The 15,663-nt window shown below is 46.7% G+C and overlaps 1 protein-coding gene across 7 annotated transcripts in view; it reads right to left on the bottom strand.

Annotated features, from left to right (window-relative positions):
* CHD4 (chromodomain helicase DNA binding protein 4) overlaps positions 1 to 13,843 on the bottom strand; it is a 69,022-nt gene extending 55,179 nt beyond the window's left edge. For all 7 annotated transcript variants that reach the window (XM_068257676.1, XM_068257679.1, XM_068257678.1 and 4 more), the window contains exons 1-2: positions 13,739 to 13,843; positions 4,416 to 4,576 (exon numbers count right to left, since the gene is read on the bottom strand). In XM_068257676.1, the coding sequence (XP_068113777.1) occupies positions 4,416 to 4,494 (79 nt within the window). In that variant the 5' untranslated portion in view covers positions 4,495 to 4,576; positions 13,739 to 13,843. The remainder of the gene's footprint in view (positions 1 to 4,415; positions 4,577 to 13,738) is intronic.
* Positions 13,844 to 15,663: the final 1,820 nt, after the last annotated feature.

Below are 15,663 nucleotides of genomic sequence, written 5' to 3'. Positions count from 1 at the left end.
GAATATACACCTTAACACACCACCAAACACACACAATTAAGCCAGGTAGAAACAGGTTCCCCCCCCCCCCCCCCCCCCAACAAAGGTGGTCATCTCTGGCAACAATCTGCTGTTCAGTAGTGACAGCGCAAGCTTTGTCACCTTGGTGGAGTGGCATTCACTGCCCTGTGGAGAGGGTGAAGAGACAGCCAAGGACAAAGCAATCAGGCAAAAATATAATGTAGATGACAAGCAATCAGCCAGGCTGGATAAAAGCTGCAGAAGTCAGGAAATGCCTGTACAGAGCCCTGGTGACCAAGATGATGGCTTTAGCTGCTAAATGTTCATTGTCTGCATGCGCCTTTACATTTGATGTACAGCTTAGCTGTCTGTGTGTACACAGCACAAATGTACCGCAATGTAGTCCGACTCACACCCCAGTTCTGGTGCATTTGCAGCGTGTCCAATGCAGCAGAAAGTGCAGATTTCAGAAAAATGCTACACAATGCACGATTCAGCCATGTACTGAGGAACCTAAAGAAGACCTCCAGACTAAGTTGTGCACAGGAGAAGAACGTCCTGCACATGCTTGGGTCCATATCTTCCCAAACCGTGCATGGCCAGGCAGCTCTCCGCTACTCTGCAATGCCATTTGGGAGAGCGATTCTCAATGGTGCGCAGTGTGTACAATGTATGCGCCTTGCCTGGAAACAAAGTTGCCAACAAAGGATACACAGCAGCACAGAAGGCAGTTGAAATAATGGGCTACGCAGCGTCTGAAGAGGGCTTGACAAACCATAGGAGCCGACAGCCTTAACTCCTTAAAGGGAACTTTAACCAAGAGGGAAAAACATTTTAGAGTCTCTCTCCACCTGTTTTTAACTGATCCGGCTCATACATTTCCTGCTGGCTCCTGGATTGGACAGACTGTCTCCGAGTTCCATGTTGTATGCAGCCTTGCATGAACAAGTTCATAGGGCTATTTCACACTGCGGGTGATTCTGCTGCAATCGCCCATTTGCTAGTGCAGTGGCTCCCTATAGAATCATTCACACTGCAGCATTTGAATGGTGCTGCATGTATAGTATTGGGAGCAATAGCAAAAGACAGAGAAAAGAAGAAAAAAAAACCCAATCGCGATTTTTAGTGTGAAAAAGCCCCATCGATGAATCCCTAGACTTCAGCCAAACAACGTGTACTGTTGCTATGTGCACCGGAAGTGAGACGACGGCACTATGCATATGCATGATGGAAAAGGGGAGGAGCCACACTCCTGTACACGTAAGGTCATCACCGGACTGCCCCAAACGTCTTCCATCTAGTACATACATCGCTTTTAGGACACCCGAAGTGAGAGGGATATCGAGGCTGCCATATTAATTTCCTTTTAAGCAATACCAGTTGCCTGGCTATCCAGCTGATCCTCTACCTCTAATACTTTTAGCCATAACCCCTGAACAAGCATGCCACATTAGGCGTTTCTGACATTGTCAGATCTGACAAGGTTACCTGCATGCTTGTTTCTGGTGCAATTCAGACACTACTGCAGCAAAATAGACCAGTAGGGCTGCAAGGAACATAGTTTTGTTTAAAAGGAAATAAATATGGCAGCCTCAATATAGCTCTCGTTACCGTTGTCCTTTAAAACATGTCTGGTTATACGCAGTACCATCAAAAGACCAAATCCGATTTCCATACATCACAGCTACATGGAATGTAAAAGGATAATCCTTTATAGGAGGCTGCCTGGCCAGGGAAGGACAAGCTGTGTCTCTGCAGGATCAGGTTGCTTGACCTCAGCAGAAGGATGCTGCATTGTGGTGGAAGCCAAACCACCAAATACATTAATTCTCTGGCCAACGTTCAGCAGTGAGCTACATTTGTTTAGGGTCTCAGTCTGCAGTGAGCAGATAAAGGGCTGATCCAAAAGAAGGAAGCTGGCACTGGCCATGGGAACTACAGCAATACCGCACACATAGCGGATGTTACTAAAGCAGAACTCTGACATGATAATCCTGCATCAAACATGTGCCTACAATAAATGCAGGCAAAGATGGAATAAGAGATTGGCTGCTGCCCGTTTACTTTGCAGTGGCCTGTAGCACACATCTTATTCTCAACTGTAATCTCACACTGGGGTGCCCAAGCACGGAGTCTGCCTCTAACATCCTCACTGTATGTAAAAATACCTACTAGGGGTATCCCTGCCTAGGAGAACTCACAGAGAATGTGATCAGTTTGATCAGCTGATAGATTTATTAGGCTCTGACTTGCTGGTTGTGATCATGCATTAAACCAGGAAGTCATCACAGCAAGTCAGAGCCTTACAAATCTATCAGCTGATCAAACCGATCACATGCTTCTCTGAGTTCTCCTAGGCAGGGCCATCCAAACCTCCTATGAAAGGTTTGTCCTGCTTACAACCATGGCTTTTACAGTGTAAAACACAAAACAGGACTTGTTGATATAGGCAGCAAGCACAAATACTGATACTATGCAAAGCTCTGGGATACTATTCTCACGCTGGCAAGAGGTTTAGTTTATGTGAAGGCTGGTGACCGTATTGTATGACTGAAGGTGGGAACAATTAGCCTACACAATCAACGTTACATTCCTTGCCACAGCAGGAACGCATCAGATTGGGAAAGTGGAACTGCGTGTTATCCACGTGTTGCGTCGGGCACAGTGAAGCATCCAATCAATGAAAGGTATGCTTCTCTGTAAATTAAACATGCACTTTTATGGTAGCCCACTGCCTACAGTGCATTATAATGGCACAGCCAGTTATACTGCGTGTACGTTGGATAGGCGGTGCAGTGTGGCAAGCCATGTTACAAAGCGGGCTTTACGCCGTACCGCAGCACTGTGAACGTAGCCTTGGTCACTTTATATAGGCAGGAAGAGGCAGACAGTCACACTTTATAAACGTAAGAATGGCAATTTTACAGAGGCTACATAGAAAGTGCATTAAATGGGCACACAAGCCAAGGTTATAAACATCTCATTGACCATTTTTAGCATCAACCTGCATATTCTGGCCTTGTTTACATATAAAGGGTGGCCATGCCCTGCCAGATTTGTGATGGGTCAGGTAGACTACCTAGATTTTAAAGGATCTCGAATGTGAAATCACTTAAAATACATGCATTTTCGTACATATAAAATGTACATTTGATCCAGAGTAAAATGCACTGTACATTACTTTTTTTACTTAGTACAAATCCACCAGATTCTGGACAAATCCAATTTTTTTAATGCTCTGTGCAACCAAACGCTGCCATTCTGCTGCAAGCAATTGTAGCCCAATAGAGCTTGTGCCTGGCATCCGAGAGGCTGAACCACCCAACAAGCAAGCAGTCCAGCCACCCCTGGAATAAGAGGCCTATGTTTTTAATTATCTGATTGTTGACATCTTACCAAAACGTTTTGGATTAAAGGACAACTGTAGTGAGAGGTATAAGGAGGCTGCCATATTTGCTTCCTTTTAAACAATACTAGTTGCCTGGCTGTCCTGATCCTCTGCCTCTAATACTTTTAGCAATAGACCTTGAACAAGAATGTAGCAGATCAGGCGTTTGATACGATTATAGGCATGCTTGTTCCTGATGTTTTTTTCATACACTACAGCAGCCAAATAGATCAGCAGGGCCGTCAGGTAACTGGTATTGTTTAACAGGGAGTAAATATGGCAGCCTTCATATACTTCTCACTTCAGGTGCCCTTTTATCCATCCTCCTCATGGGGTATTCTCCGGGTTTTCTTTAGTTTTAAAACCATTTAATGGCAGTCCAAGAGCCAGAATAGTGAGCAACCGAGGAGGATGACATATCTGCAGAGATCCTTGCCAGGGAGAGTTTTATAAAGAATAAAGGAAACATTTGGGTTCCCCATAAGAATAGGTAAGAACCACCAGAATAAAATTTAAAAAGTTACAAACCCATACTGTAAGTGACAACTACATAGAAATACATTTACAGAGCATTTTACTCTAAAACAAAATGTACATCTTATATGTACGTATCCACATGTCTGATTTGATGATTTTCATCATACTGCTCCTTTAACATGGAAGACCATGGTTCGAATACTAGCTGAAGCCAGCGCCTAACCAGTAAGGATCCCCTGAGCAAGACTAATGCTGGAAAGTGGCCCACAGAGTGCGTCCTTTCTGGGAAAGCTTTTCAGCAGTGTTCCTGCAGATAGAGGACTCCATTTTCTTGCAGTGATGCCAAGTACCTCAACCCTAGTTTCAGACAGGCCTCCAGTAAGCCTGTGCAGAGCATAAAAAATAAACTTCCTATCCCCCCCCCCCCCACTGGAAACTCATACAGAGGAACGGCCACGTCAGACAGTAATTTTCACTTCATTTTTTAATAGCATGCTAGGGTTCAACTTTAACAATAGCGCTAACCAGCGGTACACATCCTTCACTCTACCTTGGTGGAGGCCACTGTTAAGCATGACTTCTATTTCGCCATCACTGCCCGGAGAGGAGGGTCCAAGTCCAGAAGCCATGACTGAAGAAGCGAATGGCACAAAGCAGAGAGTATGATCCAAAGGATGGCGGAGAGGTCACCGTCGGTCACAGGAAAAAGGGCTGCAATAAGAGAAAAGTTCTGAATTAGACAAAAAGCAAAACAAGAGAGCCCACCTGTCAGCTATACTATGAGGAGTCCATCAGTCAGCTAAATAAATGAGAACCCAAACGAGGACTACAGTACTATCACAGCTCACATGCATCAAGCTACAGAAACTACAGGAGCAAACATGACCAGCAGGGTTCAAGATTTGTATTAGATTATGGCTGCAAATGAAGATTAAATGCCTGGTTCACTCTCTGGGATTTCTGACTGCCAGTTAAAGTGAATAAGGGACTGTGGCATTAGAACATTTTCATATTTGATGAAGTCATTCTAGAGACCACACCTTTACATAAGTCATGTGACCCAGGGATACCTTCAGAAAAGAGGCAGCTAGTGTTTCCCAGCTAGTGAATAGGAACGAGCAAATAACTCTATATTGATGAAAATGTATGCAGCTTAAACACATCAGTCCAATGCAACCACTGTAGCATTTTGACTGGTCCATGCATAGAGTTGACAACTACGAATTACTGATGGACCATCCTAAGGGCCCGTTCACACTGCACGCGTTTCCAGCCACGTTTTGGAAACGCGTGCAGGTGGCCGATACGCACGACATCAGACATTGCATAGAGTGCAATGTCTGATGTTCACACTGCATGCGTTCGACCTGTGCGGTCCGGGAACGCATGCTGCACGCAGATTTTGCTAAAACGCGTGGCTGTCCCTTTCACTTTTCAGTGATGGGATCAGCCACGCAACGCACACAAACGCGGATGGCCATGCGTTCGTACGCGTTGCGGTCCGCACGCATGGCCATCCGCATTTGTGATCTGAACGGGCCCTTACTAGTGAAGAGCTTTCACTCCTGAGCACAGAGCCATCATGTGACCCCACCCACCCTCTACCTCTCTTGCTGATGGGATAACTCTTTGCTGGCACGACTGCATCTCAGCAGTGTCTACTATTGATAACGTCCTTTGTTTACTAATTTAGCTGCTCTCCTGAGTCACCCAGCTGACACAGCTGAGGAATACAATTACAGTTGTGATTAGTTAGGGGCATTAGGCAGGCTAAACTCTAAATACATACAGGGTGTTTCTCTTCTGTCCTTTGCTAAAGATCTGGTCCACTTTAATAATAAAACGATACTCCTCACACATCCTCCCCAGTCACATATACCTCTCACCACTATGTCCTGCTTGTAATGCTTTCAATACTGTTAGATCCACGAGTGCTATCCGGGAACGCCGTTTCCCAAATCATGCAAGTGCTGTAATTGCACTACCGTTCCCAGCGCGATTGCTCTGCAGCCATTGATGCGATCGCGCCAGGATTGCTCCCAAAGCGCTGCATGCACGCTCTGCAATCACAGCGCTCTGAGTGAGACCATCTACATGGGGTTACACTGGTGTAACACTCGCAGATCGCCGGAAAACAGCGAGCACTGTAAAATCACTCCCATTGGATCCCAGGCCTCCACCCCTTTATGTCCCTGGCTACAGTAGTGTGTAAGAAGGGTTTTCACACACAGGGACAACCCCTCAGCAGCATAGGGTAGAGGTGGGAAGGTTCATGTGATTTATGATCACAAGGAAAAAAAAATGCATACTTTCTGGCACTCCCACCCACCGCTCCTCCCCCTTAGCATTGCATACGGATGATAATGGGATAGGGAAATAATTTTACAGCAACCAGAGCTAGGATGTCAAATCAAAATGCAACACTCAACTGGAAAAGGAGCTAAAGGATATAGTTAGCAAAGTGCTTTCATCAGATACATTGCAAAAAGAACATAAGCGCAAAGCACAAAACTTTGTTCTTAGCTAATTAATCCTATCATACGCATGGGAAGCTGGACCCGGGCTTTTAAGCTTAACTGAAGTCAAACATTGAAAGCCTCCTGGCACAGGCACAACATTTAACATCTTTACTTTTTAAAGCTTGATATGGGCATGAAGCAATAAGGGATAACAGGATATAAAATGTCCAGCTTGAGCAGCAACTGCTGTACAGACACTCACTTGTGTCATAAGAATGAACTGTGTTCTAAACAGAACAACAAACTTGCGGTCCGTTCAGCAGAGCGTGGAGAATGGATCCATACTGACCAATGTTAACTGAGCCATAGATTAGCATTGGGTCCATTCGCATACATTACATATGCAACCAGACCGTTTTTTTAGAGCCAGTGTGAACCAGGCCTCCAGCTCAGGGCTGTGGAGTCGGTACAAAAATCCAAATCATGCCATTCCTCAGTGCATGAAATCACTGACTCCAGGTACCCAAAATTGCCCCGATTCCTAGACGGACTCCTTAGTCTAATACTTACCAGGGTTGTGGAGTTGGTACGGAAAAAAAAAAAAAAAAAAAAAAAAAAAAAAAATCACCCGACTCCGAAGCTTATGAAACCACAGACTCCAGGTACCCAAAAATGGCTCTGACTTACTCCACAGCCCTGCTAAAGCTAGACTGCATTGTCAACTTGCAATACTCAAATGCTGTCCCTCCCTCTGAAGAAATGAGGCAGCAGGCAGTTGGTGCACATAAGCATCCAATGCTTTTATGCAGGACCCCAGACAACATCCAGGGACACCTCAAACAGATCTACAAACCGCAACCTAAAGGATCTGTAACCTATCCTGGCATCATCAAGCACAGGTGGACAGAAAAGTTCCAAACATAATCTAGATGACTAAATAGGACTGGAAAAGAGACGTTGCATGTCCAGAAACCCGACCCTAGAGTCTTATACACCGAGGCATTTCTGTCTACCGGCAGGGATTGGTACTCAAACCTTCGGGTGACAGTGCCGACACTGTACAGATGTGTCACTAGCCTCCAGGTTATCGACCGGTCTGTTTCTATAAAGGGGAGCGGAGGAACAACAAGTGGCATGTGACAGAGCAGTTTACTGGGAGAGTGGGGAGAAAAATGTGATCATTGATCACTTGACATAAGAGAGCTGCTAAAAATCTAGCATGCTGGATATTGATCGATGTCAGGCTGCCGCTGTAAATCGATGTACAATCGCTAGTTTCTTTCATCGCACACAGGAGGATAGAGGCGGCTTTCTTGGCAAAGTTGGCATCACCTTTTCTCCAACATCTAAAGGAAACCTGAAGTGAGAAGGATATGGAAGTGGCCATATTTAATGTCAAGCAATACCAGTGGCCTGGCTATCCTGCCTATCCTCTGCCTCTAATACTTTTAGCCATAAACCCTGAACATACATGCAACAGAGTAGGCATTTGTCATTGTCAGATCTGTCTATTTTAGCATAAATATGGAAGCCTCCATATACTCACTTCATGTTGCTGCTTGAACAATTCAGGTGTGATAAGAGGCTTTGTAAGAGTGAGGTTAGCCACTTTTCAAAATGCCACATGTCCAGTATAAATGGTTATTCTGTGCCTGGACTGATCGTGCACTACCAGCAGTGTGTGCCCATTCTGGTTGCTAAAAAGTTCTCCTCACTTCTCTAAAGACACATCTTGCTTCCTACCTCTTCTCTGCACCGCTTACCAACCCTGCGCAAATCTTTTCAGCACTTAGAATCAGCACTCAGAAAAGTGAGTCATCTCTAGAACTAAAAAGACAGTAATTATGCATGAAGCATGGCATGGACACACTGAGGACAGTTGACAATCAGCAACTGCTCATTCAACAGCTACCCAAGGTAGTCCCGCTGCACCAAACGGTAGGGTGAAATAGAAGATCTTTTATTCTTTAATCCATCATCAGTGTTACAAATAAAAGCTCACGCGTTTCGGAGAAATAGGTTGGGTGGCTCCTTAATCTAGCTATGATTAAGGGGCCACCTATTGCTCCGATACGTGTGAGCTTATATTTGTAACACTGATGATGGATTAAAGATTATTATCTATTTCACCCTACCATTTGGTGCAGCGGTACTTCCTTGGGTACCTGTTGAACTTTTGGCATTTGATTTCCCTGCTCCCATTTGTGTAACACATGTGAGTGCAGCAGTCTCCCCCCCTTTCTCTCGTATTGCTCATTCAACAGTCGATCAGCCAGGAATCCTATATACCATGGGAAGGTGGTAAGTATGCACAGACCCTGGCCGTCGCTTTAGTGCGATGGTAACTGTCTTTGCAGGCTTTGGGCAGCGGTGGCCCACACTCAGGCTATGCGCAGCGGTTGTGGTGCGGACGATTGGTGAAGCAGATCGCACTGGACCCGTGAGACTTGCCGTTATGACAAATACCTATAGGGAGCTTGTGAGAGTTTGGAGGGCGCAAGAAGCGCAGTTGATTTTTACTGTGAGCTGACATATTGCGCTATGGACATTTTTTTATCTGTTTTATTAAAGGCCTTTTTATACTTGGATGTGGATATGATCACTGATGGTCCTAGTGATACGTATGTATTATGCAAGACTGCCACCTGGATATGGTGGTTCATATCTGGTGAGCCTTTCTGATTTATGAGGTGGTGGGCACCACGCATGAGCACTGTTTATCACCTGCACAGTGGAGTTGTGAGGCATGCCAGCATACCTGTTGTGACAGTGTTACGCTATGTAAAGTTGTTTTTTGTAGAGTTTTTTTTGTAGGAGTGTTCATTGGAAGCGCACAGTGGAGTGCATCGCATCAAAAGTCAAGCTGTATACAGGATTGACCACAGCGCACGGAGTGAACTTTATTGATTTCTGTGGACTTTTGTTTAGGGGATAAATCTGTTTTTTTGGGCAGCACAGCAACTCTTTTGAAATCAGAATGGGCAGGCCATGGAATTATAGTAGGAGAAAAGTTCAACAGAGATGCAGGTCCTAGACGCAATGCCGCTTCCCCTGATACGGCAATAAGCCATCTGGGGAAAAAAAAAAAAGACAGAATCAGCCAGGCGAGTTTGCAATATATTGCTGCAGTAGTGTAGAGTAAAAAAAAAAAAAAAAAAAAAAGGGTTCAGTAAACAAATATAGGGACAACTTTAAAGTATAGTAACACTTTAACCACTTGCCGACCAGGGGTGATTTGCCTGATCTGTGATGCATGGGCTCTCCAGCCCGTAGCACAGATCAGTATTATGCCAGGGCGATCAGACTGCCCCCCCCCCCCCTCCTGTCCTGCTGGGGGGGTCTGATCGCCGCCGGCTTGCTGAGCTTTGCGGGGGGGGGGGGCGGCTCTTCAAAGCCCCCCTCCGCATCGTTTTCTGTGCTCCCTCCCTACCTCTTCCTTCCTGGGCTGCGCAGGACGGATATCCGTCCTGCGCATTGAAGGATAGGCTTCAGCCTATCATATGCCGGCGATCTCCCGGCGATCTCCCCGCGTGTTTACATTTTGCTGGCGAGCCGCGATCGGCGGCTCTCCGGCTGTTCACGGAGACACCCTCCGTGAACGGACATGGAAAGGCCGCTCGAACGAGCGGCCGTTTCCATGGAAACCCGCAGACGACCAGTTTACGCCAATCGGCGTTAGCTGGTCGTCAAGAGGTTAAAGGGTGTTTAAACTTAGGTGGCAATTAAAAACTGAAATCAAATATCCCATTTAGGTGTGGACAGTCCCCAGTTATAGAAGTTATATACACAGTAGAATATCCTTATAGTAAACCTCTGGATACTGTCAGCTCAGTCCTAAGGTCCCAGCAAATGTATCTGTAGAAATATACAATGTATGCAGCAGTGGCTGGATAGTGTAATGGTTAAGGGCTCTGCCTCTGTTGTAGGAGTCCTAGGTTCAAATCCTGGCTCATCCTACTCAGTAAGCCAGCATCTATTCAGTAAGGAGTTTATTGGGCAAGACTCCCTAACACTGCTACTGCCTACTGAGTGCGCTCTAGTGGCTGCCTCGCAAGCGCTTTGAGTCCGACAGGAGAAAGGCGCGATACAAAAAAAAAAAAAAAAAAAAAAAAAAAAAAAGGATTAAACTACCTTTTCTATTCTCTTTGCATGTACTATAAAGGGATTCTACTGTAATGACTTAAGACTTGAACTTTTTCAATCCCACAGGCAGAAAGGAAAACTTGAAAACCAACCCATGAGTGCTGTCATGACTACAAAGAATACTTTATATCAACTGCCACAGCTGGCTGCAGAGGGATACAGAAAAGTTATTTTCAGCAACATTAAAATTGCAAGATAGATGGTGTAGTGCTATCCGTGATGAAAGTCTATATAAAATGTAAAAACTGTCTGCTACCAGGCTGAAATGCAGTGCACAGTACAACATGCAAGCCTCTTTTCAGATCATTGAAAGTGTCATAGCTTAGGACAGAAGCAGGTCAATAAATGCTCTATAAACAATGGCAACTCTCAGGACTTTGCAGCTCAATAGCCTGCAAGAAGACTGACCATGACTCCTCTGTGAAAGGCCTGCCTAATGGGGACACATGCTAGGGCTAAAGTTCACAGAGAAGAGAACACTGCTGCTAGTGGCCAATACATGAAATGCAGCTTCCGGAGCCCTTTGTCAGGCCACTGCAGCTGAGGTGCAATGTGATAGGTCGGCTGAGAGTAGTAGTGAGAAGGCCGAGCAGGACACAATAGCAGCAGCATGCACAGAACATAGGTGGCTGTACGATCCCCAGCACAGCTTTGTTGTTAGGTACAATACCCAATGCAGAGCTGTTTTATCATACAATGCCTAGCACAGCTTCACTATGGCATACAAGCGGACCAAAACATCTCCGGTACAGCGTTTTAAGGGCATAGAGGTGGCTATACAAACCTAAACAGCCATCTCATGGTAAAGATGTGCCTGTACAAATTATCAGTACAGCTTTGTTATGGTGTATAAGCAGCTATACAATCCCCAATACCCCCAAACAAGTTTCTCACAGCACAGAGATGGACATATGACCCTCAGCTCAGGTATCCGATGGTATAAATCCAGCACAGCCTTCTCCGTAAATAGGTGGCCATACAATCCCCTTGATAAGGTATATTATGAGTATAGATGGCCAGAGATCCCCAGGCGTGTTATGGAGTACAGGAAGCTATGAAACATCTCTCCTTCCCCCCAACACAGGATTATTTTGTACAGGAATCTGTACAACCCCAGCATAGCCTTATTGTGGTGTACTGGTAGCTGCGACACCCCCTAGTACAGCTTTGTTATGGTGTATAGGTGGCTGTACAATTCCCTGTGCTGCCACGTTATTGATCCAAAGAGGAAAAAAAAAATAGTACTAGAGAATCAGCTGATCTGTTAACTACACCTTCCATGTGACTGCCATGAGGAAAACATCTACAGGATTCTGGGATACCACAAGCCATATGTACATGCAGGGTTCTAGAGCTCCTTACCAGCCAGAGAATGGGCAGAGGGGGTTCCCTGCTACTGCAGAAATATTGGGCTGCTAACAACTGTGCAATATTAGCAGTATATATGGACATTGCACTCTGAATGCTCTTTCTTTTTATTGCAACATCTTATGGCACAGTTCTGCATCCAGGTTCAGTTTTCAGCCTCAAACACGATTGGGGCACCTGGTAGACAGTTTTATGGCTAGGACATGGCTAGGTGCCTGGTGGGGTGATGCCAGAGCTCAGCGCTAAAGTGAGTGACATTGGAGCTGTGCCACTGTTGTGTCTGGCAAATTATGTCAGTAGCCTCACACATCTGTGGGGACTAGGGGACAGTGATGGTACTCTGAACCCCTGAGCAATGATAGGGGTTTGAAACTGCAAGGGTGCCAACAGGGCAATACCACACCTCTGGTATTGCCAGGTAAAGCAATGTCTGGGTTCTAGCATTGTGGTCGGGTCAGATGGGATGAGGCATTCTGATGTTTGCTTGGCAGGTTCTGTTGGTTTCCAAGTACCAGGTAATTTGGTAGAATGGGTACCGCAGACACCAAAACCTTAATTTGTTTTTTTTCTGGGGGGGAGGCATAGGTTGGGCATCAAACTATCACATACATATTGCCCAATAGTAGACTATCAGTAACTTTACCATTATTCTAGTACAAATTACTGCTACATTTATGTATTTGGATACCCTGCAGGAAATGTCAATAGTCTACACTTGCTGGGGTTCCCCTTGGGCAGTTTCACTCCTACAACTTTTTAGAATGACCAGTGGGTACCACTGGAGCTCAGCACTGTTGGAAAGCCCAGTGGGTTACATTTGAGTCTAACATTGTGGCGCTGTCTGGTGGAAATTGTTGCAGCGCCTGGTGGGCCATAACAGATGTCAGGCCTGGCTTGTAACAAGGTGCAGTGTAAGAGCTCTTGCATTTTGGTGGCATGTGGTGGACAATGTAGAGGCTGTGCCATTGTTACCAGCAGGCAGGGTCAGAGTGTGGCACATCAGGAGTTGGCCAGTGTAAGAGCTCTGCTTTGTCAGGACAGCTGAAGCACTGTGCCAGAGCAGGGCCTTGCTTAGGATGGTAGTGTCATAGCTTGCCACCGTTTGGGTGCACATAATTCTAACTCTATACTCAATGAAGGTGGTAGCCACCTTTATGGCTAGTGACTATAGGGGATTATAAAGTACAGGGATCTGTGGGGAGGGGGATTGTGAGCAGTTGGGGTGTATACTACTCAGTGTGCAATAAATTGGGAGTTTGAGGTCATGGATGTGTACAGAAGACAGTTGGTTAACTCCATGCAGTGTCCCAGCTGATGGGTCAAATCGATAACTTCCAACAAATCCAATCAGGTTGCCAACCAATTTTGTGTAGTAGCGATCAGACAATTCATAAGTAACCTGTCCAGACCTATAAATGATCAATTCAAAACATCGATCTGACAAGAAATCGCATGGCATATACCAGGCATTACAGAGGTAGTATAAAGTGCTGGGTGTACAAATGCTGGGGTTGGTGTAGAGAGCTCCCTGCCTTCCCGAAACACCTCAGGCCAAGATCCAGCTCTGGAAGGTGATCCTGTGTGTTGGGAGCCAGGCCTGGCAGTGATCTGGAGGGTAGGTTGTGTATAGATGACCATCAGGGTCAGCAGTAATCCAGGGGTGACAATGTGCTGCCCCCCTATCTGCAGTAGGCTGTATGGTAGAGAGTGGTCAGTGTGATGCTGCGGGCTGTAGTATAGGCCTCCGCCAGTGATGCGGGGAGCGGGACGCACAGTACTATATTAGGGGCTGTGTAGAGAAGTGGGTCCCCCTCACACAGCCCAGGTCGCCAGGGTTAAGTGCTGCTCTCCCCCCTCTCACACTATGCTGCCCCCCGTGCCGCTTCCCTCTCCTTCTCCTCACCTCAGGCCGGGCCGGCGTGCTCTCTCTCCCGCTCCTCTCCTATACACCGGCAGTGATGGCGGACACCCCGCCCCTTCCCTCCTTCCGCCCCGTTACCCCGGCAACCAGCGCGTTACCCGAGAGATGGGCGGCCGGACATCCCATAATAATCCGAGGGAACCGCCCCCTCCTCCCCCTCACACATCCCATAATAGTCCCGGGGAGTCCGCCATCCCATAATATCCTCCTGACTGCCTTTAGCTACCAGCAGCAGGCATCCCATAATAGTCTTCCCACAGCCCATAGTAACCAGTGGGAGCCACGCCATCCCATAATTCGTCCCCTCACAGCCCATAGCAACCAACTCCAGGCATCCCATAATACTCCCACGCAGCTCATAGCAACCAGCATCAAGGCATCCCATAATACTCCTCTCACAGCCCATAGCAACCAATATCAGGCATCCCATAATACTCCCTTCACAACCTATTAAAACGTCTCAGAATAGCCACCAGGGGTCCCATAGCAACCAGGGGAAGACCAGTATCCCATAATAATCTTCCCTCAGCCCATAGCAACCAGTACCAGGCATCCCATTGTAACCAGGGCAGCTTGTCATCCCATAATAGTCTCCTCACAGCCCATAGCAACCACTGTACAGCCTGACATCCCATAATAGTCCAGGCATCCCATAATAGCTGATAGAACTTGACATCCCATAATAGTCAGCAGCAGCAGCATACATCCCATAATAATCTGAGGAGATTGACATCCCATAATAATCAGCAGACATCCCATAATAACTTCTGGTGAAAATGACATCCCATAATATGTCATCTCTCCTCTGACATCCCATAATATACCCTCTCCTGGTATCCCATAATAAGCCTTGTCTGTCACAGCACCTCTGACTGTGCCAGGTGTCCCTCCATGCCAGACCTCAGCCTGGCACTGCTGGCCACTGTCCCTGTGCAGACTGTACTGCTGGCTACTGTATCCCTGTCACAGGCTGTACTGATGGCTGACATACCTGACTGACATCACTGCCTGGCACACCCTGCTGAAATCATTGCCTGACCTGTTATCACTGCCGGACAACTCTGGCTACCGTCATTGACTTGGCTACCATAATTGCCTTACCTAACAGTTATTACTGCCTGACATACCTCACTGCCATCACTGCTAGTGCTTGGCATTGGCACACCTGGCTGCCATCACTGCCTGACCTAACTGACATCACTGACTGACATCCCTGGCTGCCAGCACTGCTTGACACACCTGGCTGCCATCACTGCCTGACTCCCTTGACCGTTACCTTTGCCTGGCACAATTGGCTGTCATCACTACCTGACACTCTTTATTCCCATCACCACCTGACATACCTAACTGGTGTTACTGTCTGGCACACCTGGCATCACTGCCTGAAAGTAAACCCGTGTCTACCATCTCTCCCTCACACCTCTGATGACTATAACTGCCCCACATATCCAGACTGCCTAACACTCCTGACTGTCATAACCACCTAACACACCTGACTGCCAATCACCGGCACACCTAAGTGCCTTCACTACCTGAGACACCTGACTACCATCACTGACTCCCATCTTATCCTGATACACTTGACTACCATCACTGGCACAACTGACTCCCATCTTTTCCTGAAACACCTGACTGCCATCACTGCCTGACACCCTTCACTACCTTCGCTGCTTGACACAACTGACTCCCATCACCAGCCAATACACCTGACTGGTTGTACTACCTGACACACCTGGTATCACTGCCTGACACCCATGACTGCCATCTCTGCCTGACACCTAACTATCACTGCCTAACGCTCCTGGTATCACTGCTTGAAACCCCTAACTGCCATCTGTGCCTCATAACTCTGATGGCCATTACTGCCCCACACCTCCTGCCGCACCTGACTGGCGCACCACCCTGTC

Source organism: Hyperolius riggenbachi, chromosome 10, assembly GCF_040937935.1.
Source record: "Hyperolius riggenbachi isolate aHypRig1 chromosome 10, aHypRig1.pri, whole genome shotgun sequence".
Taxonomy (NCBI): Eukaryota; Metazoa; Chordata; class Amphibia; order Anura; family Hyperoliidae; genus Hyperolius; species Hyperolius riggenbachi.
This window is presented reverse-complemented; position numbering and strand designations above follow the sequence as displayed.